Source organism: Aulonocara stuartgranti (genome assembly GCF_965226115.1).
Source record: "Aulonocara stuartgranti genome assembly, chromosome: 2".
Classification (NCBI taxonomy): Eukaryota; Metazoa; Chordata; class Actinopteri; order Cichliformes; family Cichlidae; genus Aulonocara; species Aulonocara stuartgranti.
In genome coordinates this window covers 4,177,568-4,194,967 of record NC_138940.1, presented here as the reverse complement: position 1 = coordinate 4,194,967, position 17,400 = coordinate 4,177,568, and the positions used below count along the sequence as shown (strand labels likewise).

General features: G+C 38.3%; 4 protein-coding genes across 7 annotated transcripts in view; 2 read left to right on the top strand and 2 right to left on the bottom strand.

Moving 5' to 3' along the window:
* The window catches only part of LOC309715200 (uncharacterized protein), a 79,682-nt gene extending 78,442 nt beyond the window's left edge, over positions 1-1,240 (bottom strand). Inside the window, exon 1 of the mRNA XM_082548106.1 lies at positions 1,163-1,240. Coding sequence (XP_082404232.1) covers positions 1,163-1,182 — 20 coding nt within the window. The 5' untranslated portion in view covers positions 1,183-1,240. The remainder of the gene's footprint in view (positions 1-1,162) is intronic.
* Positions 1-2,379, bottom strand: part of LOC309715194 (uncharacterized protein) — a 45,580-nt gene extending 43,201 nt beyond the window's left edge. Inside the window, exons 1-2 of the mRNA XM_082548089.1 lie at positions 2,296-2,379; positions 2,020-2,088 (exon numbers count right to left, since the gene is read on the bottom strand). The gene's annotated coding sequence lies outside the window, so the exon portion shown is untranslated. The remainder of the gene's footprint in view (positions 1-2,019; positions 2,089-2,295) is intronic.
* LOC309715184 (transmembrane emp24 domain-containing protein 11) lies at positions 668-4,722 on the top strand. The gene is made up of 5 exons (XM_082548080.1): positions 668-1,253; positions 2,026-2,117; positions 2,255-2,380; positions 2,498-2,644; positions 2,881-4,722. Exons 1-5 carry the CDS (start codon positions 1,124-1,126, stop codon positions 3,028-3,030), a joined length of 645 nt encoding a protein of 214 aa, XP_082404206.1. The 5' UTR covers positions 668-1,123; the 3' UTR covers positions 3,031-4,722.
* A 682-nt stretch (positions 4,723-5,404) lies between these two features.
* Positions 5,405-12,589, top strand: rnf212 (ring finger protein 212; the record flags this gene model as incomplete). 4 transcript variants are annotated; one of them, XM_082548041.1, is made up of 12 exons in its annotated part: positions 5,405-5,525; positions 6,096-6,157; positions 6,290-6,364; positions 6,536-6,592; positions 6,758-6,816; positions 6,896-6,955; positions 7,513-7,577; positions 9,249-9,309; positions 10,369-10,411; positions 10,581-10,626; positions 11,297-11,366; positions 12,262-12,589. In XM_082548041.1, 12 exons carry the CDS (start codon positions 5,405-5,407, stop codon positions 12,368-12,370), a joined length of 828 nt encoding a protein of 275 aa, XP_082404167.1. In that variant the 3' UTR covers positions 12,371-12,589. The 4 variants fall into 4 exon arrangements, with proteins under 4 accessions (XP_082404167.1, XP_082404168.1, XP_082404170.1 ...); XM_082548043.1 differs by having other exon boundaries at positions 5,444-5,525; positions 6,295-6,364; XM_082548042.1 differs by lacking the exon at positions 11,297-11,366.
* Positions 12,590-17,400: the final 4,811 nt, after the last annotated feature.

Here is a 17,400-nt window from a genome sequence, read left to right as displayed (position 1 = left end):
AAATTATACACGAACAACATGAAGCTACTCACGCAGAGAAGAACGGCTGCTGCTGCATCATCATCATCATCATTTCTGCTACACTGGCAGGGCTAGGGGCCAGGACTCTCCTCTTCGGGTTTTTGGGGGATGTTGCTAACTCCGGGTCCGATATGTGCACGGTGTGAGGTCTCACAGCAAGCTATCAAATACGGCGCATTTCTCGGCTTTTAAAAAAACGCTATGCGTCGCCAGGTGTTTCATCGGATTTGAGGTGTTACCTCCTTTGACAGTATCACAGTATCAGCTTAAAGCACTTGTTGCTGCTGGGTTTGCATCTTTTGCTGTGAAGTACAGCCAGACTTTTGACCGCTTCGCCTTGGGCATTTTTAATCTGTAGCTCTGCTCTAAAAGAAAGTACGTACCTGGGCCCGCCTACTATCCTCGGAAACTTAAAATGATTGGCTAGAATCTAAAGTGTATCATAGCTCAGGAAAAAAAAGCACCAAAATGTGCGCTGCTTTTCGGTCTGGTTACTACCGTTTATGTCAGAACCGGTGCCATCATTTCACTGGATACCGGTACCCATCCCTACTGATTACATAATGGGACACTGTCAAACAATCAACTTACTATATTACAATGTGCTAATATTTTGCATATAATTGTCCTTTGGTACTCTAAAGTACAGAAAAAAACTGGAAAGCACATTCTTGAATTTTACTGAGGTAAATGTAAAGTACATCCTTGATAAACACACAACATTTTTTATAAGTGACACTACAAATTGTTATATGTGACCAAAAGTTCATGATGCTTATTCCTACCTCGTGTTAGTGTCAGAATATAAATATAATCTGCAGTGAAACGAAGAAACAGCTAGATACCCTATATCAGGTACATGCTTGCCATTGCAGCTTTTCTATTGGTTGCCAGGTTAACCAGTTACAAAATTACCAGAATAACTTGTCACACAAAGTAGCACCTGTGAGTTTCTCACACTCTCACATATGGACATCATTAGATGGAAAATACCTCAAACTTGAGCTAGAATTTGCAGATCTACATAAAGGCTCTACTGGAACTGCAGGCAAAGCATTAGGTCACTGTTAAGTGTAATCTAATAGTTTGCTGTTAACATAAAATGGGTTTGCAAGGCACTGGCTTTCTCCTTCAGTGTTACCTGATGCTGGCTGCTGCCATGTTTTTTCATCTTGGAGAGCAGGAGGAGAAATGCATCATTGAGGAGATTCCTGAAGACACACTAGTGACCGGTGAGTGTTTTAGATGGGGAAAAGTCCTCCTGAGTATCATTTATGATACCCAATCATAGCAATAAAAGTGGAATCAGTGATTGAGGGTGAATGTAATTATTTACAAATGTTAAAAACCATGTGATTTTTGAATCACACAGTAGCTTTACATGCACAATATTACGTTTCTAATTTGAGCAAGTGCAAAAACCATAAAAAGCTATTCGAGCCTTGTTTTAAATGAAACACTTCCAATGTATCCAGTAGTTAAATGAATACAATAAAGAAAGAAATATAAAGAGCATTCCACCAACTGCAAGGTTCATGGAGTTGGAAATCAAAATGAGTGCTTTTTAAGATCTCCTCACGAAAGAACCTCATGAAAAAGCAGTGTATTTAAGGATGTATAACCAAGTAATAACACCTGGGTACACAGCTACCTGAGAGTCGCTAAAACAAACTGTATTTGGTTCTTATTTACCACACGGCAGTTCAGTGATTCTCTCTGCAGTTTTCCATATTTACTGAGCTGCATGTGTGCCAGTGTTTTGCGATACTTTACATTACTTAACATTTCTCAGATCTTTTTTCCTTGATGTTCATCGCAGACTATTTAAGACTTTTTAATGATTACGGTGAGTTTTGATAACCACAGAATAAACTGGAAATGATCAATCTTATCATAAGCATATGTCACGAATCTTGCAAGCTTGCTATGGGTCTTTGCAGTTACTGTGTGTGTAATTTTGTTTGTGTATATGTCTGCACTCATGTGTGTGTCTCTTACCTTTAGGCTTTTTTCTTTTGGAGCCTTGGGATGTGAAGGCGTTATCAAAATTACCTCAACTTGGCCTCACTGTGACAGTAAAAGATTCAAACAGTGAGGTACTGGACTCAAACTTGAATGTCTTCACGTGATGTTACACTAAAAATATGTATCTTTGGAAATGAAAAAGAAACAAATAAACAAAAACAAGTGCTTATTACAGCCTAATAATAATAGTAACTTTCCTACTTTTCAGATTATGTTGTCCAAGCGATATGGGAAATTTGGTAAATTCACCTTCACAGCTCACACTTCTGGTCAGCATTTTCTTTGCTTTAAAACAAACTCGACAAGTTTTTCTGTCTTTGCCCGTGAACGTCTGGTGAGAACACACAGAACAAATGTTATTCAAAACAAAGCAAAATACATAAATGGACTCCCCGTTTAAACACTGACTAATAGTTAACATTAACTTCTGTTTATCAATTTTGCTACACAGAAGCTACATTTGGATGTACAAATGGGAGAGTTCACAGATGGTCACAATACTGATAGGACCAAGGACAGCATGGAGGCCCTGGAGAACAGTCTTAGACACCTGACGGAGCAGATGATTCACATTACCAGGCAGCAGGAGTTCCAGAGGGTAAATAAATATTTTACTGCACTGTCTTAACAGTTGTTTAAACCTGACATACAGTAAGGAGACCAGTATATCAGATATAAGCTTCATTTTACGTCAAGAATTGTGAAGTACTTTTTTCCACTGCTACCAATGAAGGAGAATATATTCATTTTAAAATGGTAAAATTACATCATATAACAGGTTATCAATTCTATTCTTCTCTCTTTCTTTTTATTTTGTTGCCTGTTGTCATTCAGGAGAAGGAGGAGGTATTTCGTCAGATCAGTGAGAACACCAACAGCAAAGTGTTGTGGTGGGCTGCAGTGCAGACCTCCATTCTGCTGGTGGTTGGTTTCTGGCAGATGAAAAGACTCAAAGACTTCTTCATCGAGAAGAAACTGGTCTGATGAACAACTTTGACCAGCCTCATTGTTTTTACTTTTATTTCACATACCTGTACCAGTGAAGTTTGAGTGCTCTAGGGCTATAATGCTTAATAAAAAGGCCAGTTTTTACCAAACAGCTGGTGCGATGCTCTAGAGTATGGTGTTTAAGACTATTGTATATACAGTTGTGGTATGAAGTACATACATTCGTCATGGGCATGAAGTTGTGGTGATCTGGGGTTTTAGTGATTTCTGTGAACTGTGGAATGACTGTGCAGCACACATTTTTAATGATTATAATCAAAAATTGGGTGCTCAAGTTTCAATCTATTTTGGATTTCACAGGGTCACAATTATACATGTTGGATCAAATATATACATATACCCCGAATCATATTTGATTAGCAAGACCCTTCTCAAATTGCATCCGCCACTTTTAGTAGCCATGAAGTTATAATTTTGGCTGGCTATTTCACCACTCTACTTGGCTAAATTGGTAGGTGTCTTGTAGATCGATTGCTTTCTTGGCAAAGATCCAGCTTTTAGGCATAGTTCACAAATTTTCAATAACGTTGAGGTCAGGGCTTTGGGAAGGCCACTCCAGAGACCTAATATTAGCCTGCTTTATCAATTCTAAAATCAGTTTTGATGTGTTTGGGATCACTGTCCTGTTCTAACACCCAATTGCATTCAACCATCTAGTTGCTGATTTGAGGTAAAGTTGAAGAATTTGGAGGTAGGCCTTCTTCTTCATTATTTTACCCACTTTGTGCAATGTACCAGTACCACTGACAGCAAAACAGACCCAGAACATGAGGCTACCACCTCATGCTTGTTAGCTGGTAGTGTTCTTAGTTAGAGTCAGGGCTTCTTTCTTGGTTGGCATTCTCTCAATGCATGGCGATATAAAACTCGCTTCACTGTTGACAGTGACACTAGTCTTCCAGCAGTTTCCAGTTCGTGGCAGGCTTGATCCTCATTCCCCCGGTTGTTCCTCAACATCCTAACCAATTTTCTTTCATGACAGTTTGTGTCTTCTTTCAGAAGAAAGAAAAAGTGGTGAAACATCCAAATAACATTTGTACAATTGTTTGAACTGATGATCTTGGAAACTCCAGTTGTTTAGAAATTATTTCCAAAGATCTTCCCAACTTGCGTAAATCTACAATTCTCATGTTTAAATCTGAGTTCCTTGGACTTTCTCATTGGTCAATCTAATCAGTGGTGTCAATCAAATCGTTTTTATGCTAAAAAGAGAAACTAGCAGTTGTAGTTAATCATGATCACAAAAGTTAACTGGCCTTGGTCTTGTCAAGTTAAAATACAGCATAAAACATTTAGCACCGTTTATTAAAGCACTTAAATGAATGTGGACATATATTTGAGCCTGCATGTTTTCTCTTGATGTCGTGGATTACAGAAAATCCTAAATAAATAAATAAAATCAAGATTTGGGTGCATAGAGCTTGAAAGTATTTAAAAGATGTATGCTTTTCACTCTGGAAAAAGAACAGTTCAAAGACATGATTAAAAGTCCAAAGTTACCATGACATTCATGACCACGATGAATGCATGTAAACTTCTGAGCACAACTGTATCCTTTGCAAATTAAAATGTGAAAAAATTGCATAAAAACTTGGAATGGTGCTTGCAAAATTGTTTTTTTGTTTTTTGCAATGTTTTTTGTTGAATAAAGTATTGTTTGAGGCATTAGGTCATTGTAATCTTTGATTTGTGTGACATTAACTCAATATAATCGTTTATATTACTGCAATTTTGCCCTAAATAAGGTGAAAATCATAGACAGCAATTAGGAAAATATACACAATGTTTACAAAGGTTGAATGTGTTATAATTAGGTACCATGATTTTAGAAAATATAAGCTAATAGCATAAGAATCATCATGTGATTATGATGCATTTCACTCATAGCTTACCTGGTGTTCAAATGTCCAACAGGCATAATCTTAAATAGGTATTTACAGGTTTTCAGCAATTTTAGTTAGAAGTTGGACAAACAGCTTCAACAACAATTGACCATCAGCGAAAAGGTGAAGTTACCTTTATTATAAGCAGTGAGGACATATATTATCCATTAATGACTCTGGGAGTAGGACAGAGCTAATATAAGCTAAATTAGCCTTTAGCTTCACCAGCAGTCACAAGGTTTTCAAAGTAATAAATATAGTTATCTAATAAACCTTAATGAAATATGGCTGTAAAAACGAACTATATATAGAAGATATGCAGCAACAATTCTAATACGCATGTGTAAATAAGAGTTAGAAGACCGTTTAGCTAAATCTGCTAATTCATAAACGTAATTTAGCAAAGAACGTTAGCTAAATTAGCTCATTAACTCCTCACCTAATCTTGTTTTCCTGCAGGTTTTGAAATGGCTTCCTGGGTTTGCTGCAATTCCTGCTTTCTTCCTCAAAGTGCCGACCGCAAACTGGCGGTCACAAGCTGTGGCCATGTCATCTGTAGTGGTTGTTATCAGAGAGGTTATCAGAGAGGTACATAAACAGTTTTGTTGCAAACACAGTCAAAACAATCACTGTTTGGAATACCTGCATATATTTAAGCACCAAGTCTACAGCCTTCCTACTCCCCAGCAAATGAAAGTATGATTAGACAGGGACATCTGTTGGGCTCTAAGTGATATTGCAGAGCTGATTATTTATTTTTTGCACTGAGTGTTGCATGTTTCTAAGTTGTCTCTAAAGGAAAGGATCTCCCTAGGGGTCTATGTTTAAAATAGATTAAATATCAGTGTTAGAGATTGTTATATTATAAAGAAAACCAGTGATTCTCTGTGATTATATGTTTCATTCAAAAATTGAGAGTGAAATTACACCATTCACCAATGGATGGTACTCCTGGAGTTGTTCATGATTGGTCTCACCTTAATCAGACTATTGACTTTGTCTGTCTCCCGTGGTTAGACAAACCCATTTAACTGATTTTGTTTCACAGACAGAAACCCTTGATGTCAATTTTCAGTCCTTCCATGTCTTCCTATCCTTGCGAGCCAGCATTATATTCTTGACTTTGTAATTTTGGTTTAAATATAATCTTTCTTTCAGGCCAACCAGGCAGCTGTTATATCTGCAACGCTAAATGCCAACTGTCACCACTGTCTGACAAAGTAAGCACTCTTTTCTCATGAAATTCCCAGGTAACTGTGGGTGTTGGGGTGGGATAGCCACATTAATAATCAGACTGTTAAAAGTTGAATATTCTGCTGTCATTAGAGTTATGTTAAATGTGCTCGTTTCAGAGCAGCCCTGGTGTGAAGGCCCTTTTCTCAAACATCAAGGTGGTGGCAGCCAAGCACTTAACGGAAATCAGCCAAGTTCAGTCATTTTCTTGCTTCATATAAACACCTATAATCCGATTGTATATCTCCAGTGACCTGTAAACAATTGTGCTGTATAGCATTTAAATATATCCAAAAGATGGAGATTTAAATGCAATAGTGTAATGCAGAACTTGCAAAAACAGCACTTATTCTGCGTTTTCCCAGGTTATAAAGTACCAGGAAAAACATCAAAAGAGGCTCTTCACTCACTACGAGCAAAGGGTGATATTTTTCTTATTATTTCTTTGCCTTAAAATTGTATTTTTCAATCAGTCTGCAACATTTAACTCATCTACCACACTGGCTGTCTAGCTCTGAAGACAACAGTAACTGAAACAGATGCTTATGCCACCTAGTGTACCAAACTCATCAATTAATCACTTGCAGAATGAAAAGCTGGAGGAGGCAGTAGTGAGGATGAAGCAAGAAATGCAGCAGATGACAAAGTAAGTTAAATTAGATTTGAAATAAGCTGCAGTTTGTGAAAAGATGGAAGGGTTTCTTATTTATTTTTCCAATTAACAGGAAGCTGAATGAACAGAGTGCCTACATTGCTAAGCTGGAAAATGCACTAAAGCTTCAGAGGTACAACACTGAATAGATAGTTAACCCAATGTGTAATTGTCAGTTTCTGCCTGCTAAAGCCAGTTATTGCTCCCCTAATTCTTATTTTATGTTTTATTTTGATTAACAAATGTCTGGCTAAATTCCCTGTGCTGTAGATTTGAATACCATTTTTTAGGGTTTTGCATCAATAATAATGATGTTAAGGTAAAATAAAATTTAAAAAGTAGTAAATAATGATTAGTGGAGGCAGTTAAAAGCCTGTGATTAAAGACTTTTACAACCAACTGGTTGTTCTTCCGCACCGTTCACTAGGTGTCACTCCTGGCACATCTATGGTTCAACTATAGTAATGCTTTAGTGTTTCCATGGGCATGTTGAAATGAATTCAGCAATAAAAATACAGACTTCTAGTCTGTGTAGAATAATCTATAAAAGTACTACAGCTCCATTCATCTCTTATGTCTTAATCCACTCTGATTTCATGCAGAAACGCCATCATCTGCTATCTTAGTGTAGGTTTCAGCAGGTGCGCTTTGTGTAAGTGATTAACATTATTTATTACTCCTGTTACTCAGTACCAAAGCTTCATCTGGGCACCATATGAGCCATAGTTCCCAAACCCCACATGGACATAAACCAGGTAAACTATCTCTTATTGTATTGGCAACTGTAATGATCTGTTTTTTGATGACGCCTGACAAACTATGCAGACATACTGTGTACCATTAACAATTTTTATTACTAATTCTGTCCTATGCAAGAATTGTATATGTGCACTCACTGTCCACTTCACAGATATACCTGTTCAACTGCTTGTTAACATTAATATCTACTCAGCTAGTCATGTAGCAGCAATTCAGTGCATTTAGTCATGTACACGTGGACGGGACAACCTGATGTTCAAATTGAGCATCAGAATGCGGAAGAAAATTGATTTAAATGACTTTGAACGTGGCGTGGTTGTTGGTGTCAGATGGGTAAAGAAAATATCCAGTGAGAGGGAGTTCTCTATTGCTGATAGCTGAGGTCAGAGGATAAGACTGCTGTGAGCTGATAGGAGGGCAGCAAAAGAACATCTCTGAATGGATAACACATTTGACCTTAAACACCACACTCCACTCCTGTCAGTTAAGAATAGGAGGGTGAGTTTACAGCTCCCATGGGCTCACCAAAACTGGATAATACTAGTGGTAGGGGTCAAAATTTCTCATAAATAAGCAGGGATCTACCCTTCCATGTGTCAACAGTTCAGGCTGGCGGTGGTGTGATGGTCCGGGGGGGATTTCTTGGTATAATTTGAACAGAATACAATGCCTTTTATTGTCACTATACACATGTACAGTGAGATACAAAGTGTCTTTATTCAGTGCAGACACGTGGGAAAAGAAAAGGGGGGTGAGGTACACAGTTCTGTAGCACTACAGTATGTACATATGAACAGTATCCACAAGTAAGAACTCTGCAAATATACAAACTGGGGGAAAAATAGTGTTATATATTTACAGTGTGGGTTATAGCCCGTAAATTAAGTATTGCACAGAGGTGATGGTAGTTGTGTAGTCTGTGTATAGAGGGAAGTCTTTGGATTGGGGAGTGGAACTGTGTTGTATGAGTGAGTTCAGGGTGGCCGCTTAATGCCAATTGTTTAAACACCACAGTCTGCCTGAGGATTGTTGATATTATTGATGTCCAGCACAATAATGTGCCATGCACAAAACTCAAACCGATTTCTTTAACATGAGTTTACTGTAAATTGGCTCCACAATCACCAGATCTCAATCCAGCAGTGCGCCTCTTGAATGTAATGGAATAAGAGAGTTTCACGGATCTGCAGATAACAAATCTACAACAACTGTGTGATGTCGTCATTTCATTATGAATCAAAATCTCTTAGGAATGTTTCCAGCACCCTGTTGAATGTGTGTTATGAAGAATTAAGACAGTTCTGAAGGCAAAAGAGGGTCCAATCATTAACAGCATGGTGTACCTAACAAAGTGACTTTTTTAGTTATTATACAACACATGGTTTGTTTATTTTATACACTTTGTTAATGCTACAGTCAATGAAGCAGATAAAACATCTTTTATTAGAATTAATTATAATAAAAGATTATATTTATTTAAATCTATGAGTGCTTGTTGCAAAAAAAAACCATGCACAAAGACCAGAAACTTTTGTAACCTTATTACTTTTAGACTGTAAAACAACCATCTAAGTGGTTCATTTTATGAATAACTAAATAATGTCTGTCACTAAGCATACAGCATGTTTTAAGTTACTTTAAATTTTGCTCCTTCTTTTTCGTCTAAGTCTTACAGATACCATATAACTCCTCTGTGTCCCTCTCACGACACTCTTCAGCTACTAATGTGTGAGTATAGTCTCTGTCTACTATTTCACAATTTTCCTTAATAGCGCTGACCTTCTCCTTCTGCTCATTTTTGATTAATACTCTCTTCATTCTATCTCATGCTGCTAATTTTTCTTCTTTGGCCTATATTATTCTCTTACTATACCTCAGGCTTCAGAGAGAGAGAGAAAGTAGGAGGTAGTTCACAGCACAAACATGTTATATCCTGGCTTCACTACTGATGTCTTATGTTAGCTTTCGTTGCCGTGAGCTTTGCCCTGCCCTGCGGCTATCCACACACCTGAATAAGCTGATCTTTGCTTGGGTTTAATCAGGAAAACGTACTGGGTTTCCTACACAGTACTGACACAGGACTGATTGAGTGTCAGAATTTAATAGTATTATTGTTATTTTATCCACTGAGACACTGGCTTTAAAAGATGGAGAGCGGATATAAATGTCATTTCCTGCAGGGTCGATTCAGCCGCTGGCACTTTAGTCGCTGATAGATGTCTTTCTGCTTTGCTGGGTGGCAACGCGGGTGAAGTGGTGCCATTATAATATAAATTTGGTCTCAAATTATTTTGATCTTGCTTAAAGTATCACAGAGTGAATGATTTATATTTTGAAAATCCCCCAACTCAAATAATCTGTGTTTTCTCTCACAAGTACAGTAAACTACACACAAGAGTCATGATTTTGGTAAAAATAAAATGTGAATGATATAATTTTTGAAGTTCATTTACAGTTTTTCTTCTACAGTTTAGTGTAGAATTAATAAAGGATTTAATAAATTATCTAAAACTGTTTAAAATGCGTATAGAACATAGAAGGTCAGATTTATTTCACTACATTATACCATGTTTTCTTGTATTCATTTGTACATGAATTTTTGCAAAATTTCTGCAACGTCCACTGTTCACTAAGGATGTGTCAGTGTTTTACTATTGAAAAAATAAATACTAATGTAACTTTAAATGTTGTCCTATTAAAGAAAAATCGAAAGCATTCAGGTATCGGTGCACTGTTAAAAACACTGAAGCCAACAGAATTAATGAAGTGTGCCTTCCTGTCTGGCAGCACTGAAAACATGGAGGTGGATCAAAGGAGCCTGTTCTGGAAAGTAAGTCCCAGTTACTTCGCTCGCTGTCTATCATTGTTATGAATGAGATTCTGTCGAGATTACACAGCATCCTGACATTGACTTTAAGGCTTTGGTATATTATGATGGAAAGTATTAAGCAAATAAAACATTGTGATTTGTGCTGTTTCTCTGTGAATCTGTCTTTCAGCCTAACTCTGGCTCATTTATCAGAGCTTCACAAGATGGATGGACTGGTATGTGCTTTCTACTGCCTGTTATGCAGCTACTGGTTTTGGTTTTAACTAATGGAAGAGGTGTCATCTGTGTCAGATATTTCCATTTGCTGGAAATGCTGTCATTGTACACTTGTGTTTATTGCTATTTTGAGACTTAGAAACTGATGATTTGACCACCTATAGTAAATAAATCAATAGAGATAAATAAGGTGACAGTCCTTTAGTTGCTCTTCCTTTATCACTTTAGACATTGTAGATATCTACTATACCTACATAGCAGTTTAGTTCAGGACATACGCTAATATACAAGAGGATCATTTTGTAACCATCAGTGGATTGATTATGCTATTAAAAATACTTTTTACAGAAGATTTGATTGATGGTTACTGCAAGATAAGGATGAGCTGTGTCATTAATTATAGACCTAACTGCTGCAGAGGCGCGTGTACAAGCTTTAGGTGTTTTGCCTGGTTTGTTGGTAGCAACATCTGTGCAAGTTTGATGCAAATTACTCTGGAAGATGACTCACCTGTTTATGGTGAGTCATCTTAGACAAATGAAAGCTCGTGAGGTGGAACAAGAGACACATAAGCCTATAATGACCCAGGAATTTTTTTAATCATTGTGAGCCATTTTTATCTGACTTGTGTTAAGGATTAACCATGGTTTTATCTTGTGTGATGTGCAGGCACCATGCCTCACAGATCATCCAACCCAAACATGTCAGCCAGTCACGCCGCATGCTCAGCCACAGTGAGGTAACAAGTTTAATTCATTAAATACATCAAAACAATATCATAGGCAGCATGGTGATGTAGTGATTAGCGGTGTTATCTCACAGCAAGCAGGCTAGTGGTTGGAATCTCCGGTGTGGCTGGGGCCACTGTTCTGTGTAGATTTTATATCCTGTGAGCCTTTCTGATGTCTTTTTCACTGATTAGTTTTGTTTTTTGTGTATTCGTTTGGGAAAGAAAAGTCTGATAATCTTCTGCTAGTTTAAAAAACACTTCAAAACGTCTCAGGTTTTCCTACGTTTATTGCTGGTGCTGATCATTTGTGTGCTTTTCATTTTGTAGAACAGTTCATTTGTTTCAAGAAAAACATGCGGTGTCATGACTGTGTGAGCTATTTATTTGTGGACACAATTTCAGAACACACAAAACGGCAGGAGTAAACTCAAAATGAGCATTTAATTCTCATAGTCTAAAAATACACAGGAACAAACAGATAAGCCAGCGAATGAACAACTCTAAGGATTACTAGGAGATACAGCGTCACTGTCAAACTCAGAGTGCCGAGGTACTGTGGAGAGCTACACACAGCTATGAGGGATAATGAATAAACAGAGACAGAGACAATATATATAGAAACAACAGATAACGAGGGGAGCGGTAACAGGTGAGTATAGAGCTGAAACCAACTCAAACATGGGTCATCCAGAAGAAACTTTAACTCAAAACGCAGAGAACATGTAGAAATCTCACTACTGTGAAATTTGTGTTGATTCTGCCCCACATAAAACACAACAAGAAAACTGCATCAATGAGAGCGTAAAAAAAAGAGAAGGTTACATTTAATGACATGTAGTGTATCCAATTATGCCTCGTTGTTGTTACAGTAGATTAACAGTTTGCCTCTCTTATCGTCTCCCAGCCGTTTTCAAGGAGGACCTTTTACCCCAGACGTGTCATTCGGCCAGAGTTCTGGATGGAAGTCTCCAATCTTTAGACCACCGTCCTCCTCCAGGCACTCCATGTCCTAACTGGTCTACCACCTCCTTAATAAACACACACGAAAACTGTCATGAGGTCTCTAGATGAAGTACGCCTAGCTAAAATGAGTCACCACCCGGTTTATATGTTGGTTTCACTCACACACCTGTGAATTCACAGACACAATTAAATGTATTTAGCTTAAAGCCAAGATTTGTTCTTATGTACATTGATTACAAACCTAAAATTTAAGTTTGGTAAATTGTGTTCAATCTACAAATTCAATAAACAGATGATAAGATAACACTGCGGCTTGTTGCTGATTGAAATGGTTTCAATGTTTTCTATTTTTGACAGAGTTTTAGCTCACACCAAACTTTGGCGTTCTGGTGAAATCTGGTACACTTTTATATTAATGACTGGTTTGTAGTCAAAGGTCAGAATATTCAGGCCAAATTACTTTGAGTAGTCCAGTGGAGAAAGGCCTCAGCCCACAAAGTCTTACAAGCTTTTAGCTAAAGGCACAATCTGACATGACGTTTTCTTTGCCCGCTGGATTTAACATTGGAAACACAAACCTCATATCTGTTACAAAGCAAATGCAAGTGAAGGCGAAGAAAAGTGTAGCCGCGTAGAAACACGATATCACCTGAAGTCATCTCAGCACGGAAAAGCTTACGCAGTGAAGCGGGTGGCGAGGACGCTTGATGTGTTCAGACAGGTCAATTCTGTCTTTGAAAAGCTGTGTTTTCACCTCTATTGTTCCCGGCTGTCAGGGTGGAGAATGGTGTCTATTCAGGAGGGCTCAGGTGGGACTGTGTGTGTGTGTTCTGGGTCTGTGCACGCTATGTTCAGGCACTTGCATTTGGGTGTGTGCTCGTTTGTAAAGTAAGAGAATTGTAGGCCTGATCCTCTTCTTCGCTTCAGTGGGATTTGAAGACGTTTCCTGTTTTTTAAGGTCCACTTAGAGGGAAATGGCTCCCCAGGGCATGTTCAGCTGTCGTGGTGTCACACATTGACAGCTAGAAGACTAAATCAAAATAATCACTACCTTATGGGCGCACACAAATAAACACACACAAATACCAGGTGAACTCTTGTGCTATTAAGCTCAAGAAACTTCAATAAGTGTTATACTGTTTAATGTGTGTAAGTTTATTACAATTTTTCTATAATTTCTTTTTCTCTCTCTCTTGGTCTCTCTTTGACTTTCTCTGTTGCACTCAAACACACCTCTGCATGGCTCCAGGCTGTACAAATGAGCTGTGCCACTTCAGAGAGCTAAAGAAAACTATTCTGATGTCAGTGGTAATTATTCAGCAGCATGTTCCCACAGCTTGTCCACCCCTCCCTCTCTCAGTCTCTCTATCTTCACTCTCCTGTTTGTGTGTGTGGATAGAGTGTGTGTGTGTGTGTGTGTGTGTGTGTGTGTGTGTGTGTGTGTGTGTGTGTGTGTGTGTGTGAGAGAGAAGGAAAAAGCTTCTCACTTGATCTGATCCACACTTTGTCACTCAGTATTTCAGTCTTATAACTTTGGTGTGGTAAGTGTAATCCCCTGTAGGCAAGACAAGACATGAACTAAATGATTTCACATTTGAATTATTTGTCTTAGTGAGGTGCAGAGAACTTGCTTCTATATAAAGTCGAATCACTTTTAGTGTCGAAGATGTAATTTGAAAAGCAAAGAAATGTAATGAAAGTGTTTGAGTGAACAAGTATTGACAAAGTTTTATCATTCAAATTTTGCATTTACTTTTATAGATCATAAATGATTTACCTCATATACTGTTTACTGTTTAAGAGCAGTGCAACCCCTGCGGTGGTTTCATCTGCGCTTGTCATGTTACACCTCAGTGCAGTGCTTTCCATACTGTTGATCGCAATATTTGACTACAGAGATGAGAACACACTTTTGGTTTTAAAGACGATATGCTACACCGGTTGAAACTGTATTTATTTGTTAGCTTGTAATTTTTTCATGCATACTCAATCATCCAGGTAAGAAAATCCCAAAAAGTGAACAGAATCAACTTTTTGAAATGTAAACAAAGTGGGTTTTTGTGGGTTTTTCTGCACTTTCTTGCCCAGTCACGGAGTTCCACAGGGTTTGGTGCTGGGACCAATATGTTTCATGTTTTTATACTTCCTTTATGCAGTATTAGTAGAAAACCCTGCATACATTTTAATTGTTATGCAAATGACACTCAGTTCTACAAAATTTATGTGAAGTCAGATGACACAAGTTAATCAATACTACAGGCATGTTACAAAGGTGTTAAGCCTGGATGATCTGTAACTTGTTACTTCTAGATTCAGAAAAAACATATTGTACTCGGCCCCTAAAGCTTTCTCTTGGCCTCCAGTAACACTATGAGGAATATTGGAGTCATTTTCAAGCAAGCTATGTCATTGAATGAACACATTAAACAAATATGTAGTACTGCTTTCCTTTATCTGCACAATATGTCTAAAATTGGAAAAAAAAAATATCATATCAGAGTGATGCAGAAAAATTAGTTCATGCAACTCATTCTAGGCTCAACTATTATATTTCCTTATTATGGAGCTGCTCTAAAAGCTCCCTAAAAGGCATTCAGCTAATCCAAACTGCTGAAGTAAAACTAGAACTGAAGATCAGATATCTTACTTATTCATTTCTCTTTATTGGCTCTGTCTTAAATACAGAATTTAATTTAAACTCCTCCTTCTCACATACAGTCATGAATGATTATGCCTTATCATATCTTGGACCTTTTAGTAGGATATCAAACCAACAGAGCATTTCACTGTCAGGCTGGAGAGGCTTCAGCTTTCTGGCCGCTCCCCTGTGGAACCAACCAGTTTGCATTTAGGAGACAGATAGCCTCCCTATTAGTTACACATAAACTCCCCTTTCTCCCCCCTTTTTAAAGCATATAGTTTAAAGTATTTAGTTTATAGTTGGATCAAGTGACCCTGAACCACCCCTAAAGGCTCAGGATGCTGGGGGTCTCCCCATGATATACTGAACGTTTCTTCACTTCCTTGCGTTTACATGCTTTTGCTGCATATCATTAGCTTTTGTCTATGGCTGTATTTGTCCCCCTGCATCCTCCAGCCAATCATACAGTCATACAGATGGCTGCTCCTCCCTCTGCCCTGAACCACCCTGAAGGTTTCTTCCAATTAAAAAGGGAGTTCTTCCTTCCACTGTTTCGTCATGTGATAAAGATGAGATATGCTTTTATTGTAACATAATGTTTAATAGGTAAATTGCAAGTGACCACCCTGATGGGTTTACTGTTTGATAGCCAAAGCTTCTTCCTCAGACTTCTGATAATTACAGAGCACCATCCTTAATATGCATAATTCATATACGACAGCACAAGTGACATATCTCACTTGTTGCAAATTGCCATCACTTGAATAGCGAGAGAGCAAAAAAACCCAACCAAACAAATAAATTTAAAATATACATAAACCTATAAAACATGGACACAATAGACAATGTTTTTAAAATTGATATCCTTACTTTATGTCCTTACTATTTGAGGTCTATATATTATTATAGGGAATGAGAAAGTATCAGCAATGTCAACATTAGAGAAAAGAATTAGGGTACTAAGCCACAAATCCATGTCCCTTTTTTTTAAGGCCTTTAGGTACTAAGGTATCGAGGGTTTAAGGCAGATACATTTTACATCTTCACTTTTTTGATTTGAAAAACGAATCTAATCTGTTTTCATGTATACGACATCTTTTTTGATTCACAGCCACCATTTTAGCAATGCTATTGCCTAGCTTGACAAATCAAGTCGAAAAAGTCAGAAAATAATGGTGTGAGTCATTTGTTCTATACTGTAGTTCACTGCATAGCATGTGGAGCAGGTTGATGAATAATCAACAAAGCTGAACGCAAAGATTTCTTCCAACAACCTGCAGAGCTGAATTTCATTCAGTAAACAGTGGACTTGACATTAAATTGATCTGCCTTTAGATGGGGCTATAGTCCACCGCTGCCTTTTATATAGCTTGATGGCTCCACTATGCATTCCTTTGCTGAGTGTGAAGGTCTGTGGACCACAGCTGCCACAGATAGGGATCTGCAGGATGAGGAAGGGACGCTCAAGAGGTCACTTGCACACAAATACTCACACAACCATGCAAACACACACGAATGCAATCGTGCTTCCATCAGTTTAGACGGCATTAAACTGACTTATGTGCATTTCCTCAGGACATACCCAAACCACAACCTGCCTTACACTAATGATATATGTTATAAAGGGATATTAGCCCCTTCAGTGTGACTGTATAGATGGTTTTATGCCCCCAAAACATGAGTAATTCAAGTAATTCAAGTATGCACACACTCACATGCACGTACATCTATTCACAACTGCTTCTTTTGTAGAGGTTAAAGAGGATGAGACTGAGGAACTGTTGCACATGCACATACAAACACACACCCACAGGAACTCCTGTGGCATTTTGGCGGAAGAGAGCTGAATGGGGGGCTTATGAGGGAGCGAGAAACAGGTGAGGACTGGTGACCGAGTCCACTCATGTATTCTTCAACATACACATACATGCAGGCATCCCACACGTGAAGTCGGCTGTTGCCTTTGGAAAGGGGCCTCCTTCAACTGCTCTATGTATGTTTAAGTGATGTCAGCACAACTACGGAAAGATTCCTTTCCTGTCGTACACACAAACACAGACTCAGACACACAAATTTTCACACCAGCACACACTATCTTGCTTTGCCATTTGACTGCTCTTTTAAAAATACACACACATGCACGCTAGTGCCCTAACTGTTAGTTTCTTCCCTTTTTACTCTCCATGAACACACATGCAGACACAAACTTGGCAGGATGTGAAGGCAGAAAAAGGGGCCGAAAGACAACACTGAGATTAGGAGGCTTTTGTCACGGCTCTGTGGCAGACTTTAAAGACCTTGGCTCCCTTCCCCTCGGCCAGATTTCTTTCTTTTCTCACCCTGCCTGTCCAGATCCCTCTCTTTTCACAGGGGAAGGTAAACATTCAGTACAGAGAGACAGAGAAAAGGGAGGAATAGAGGAAGGGAGGGATGGGTGGA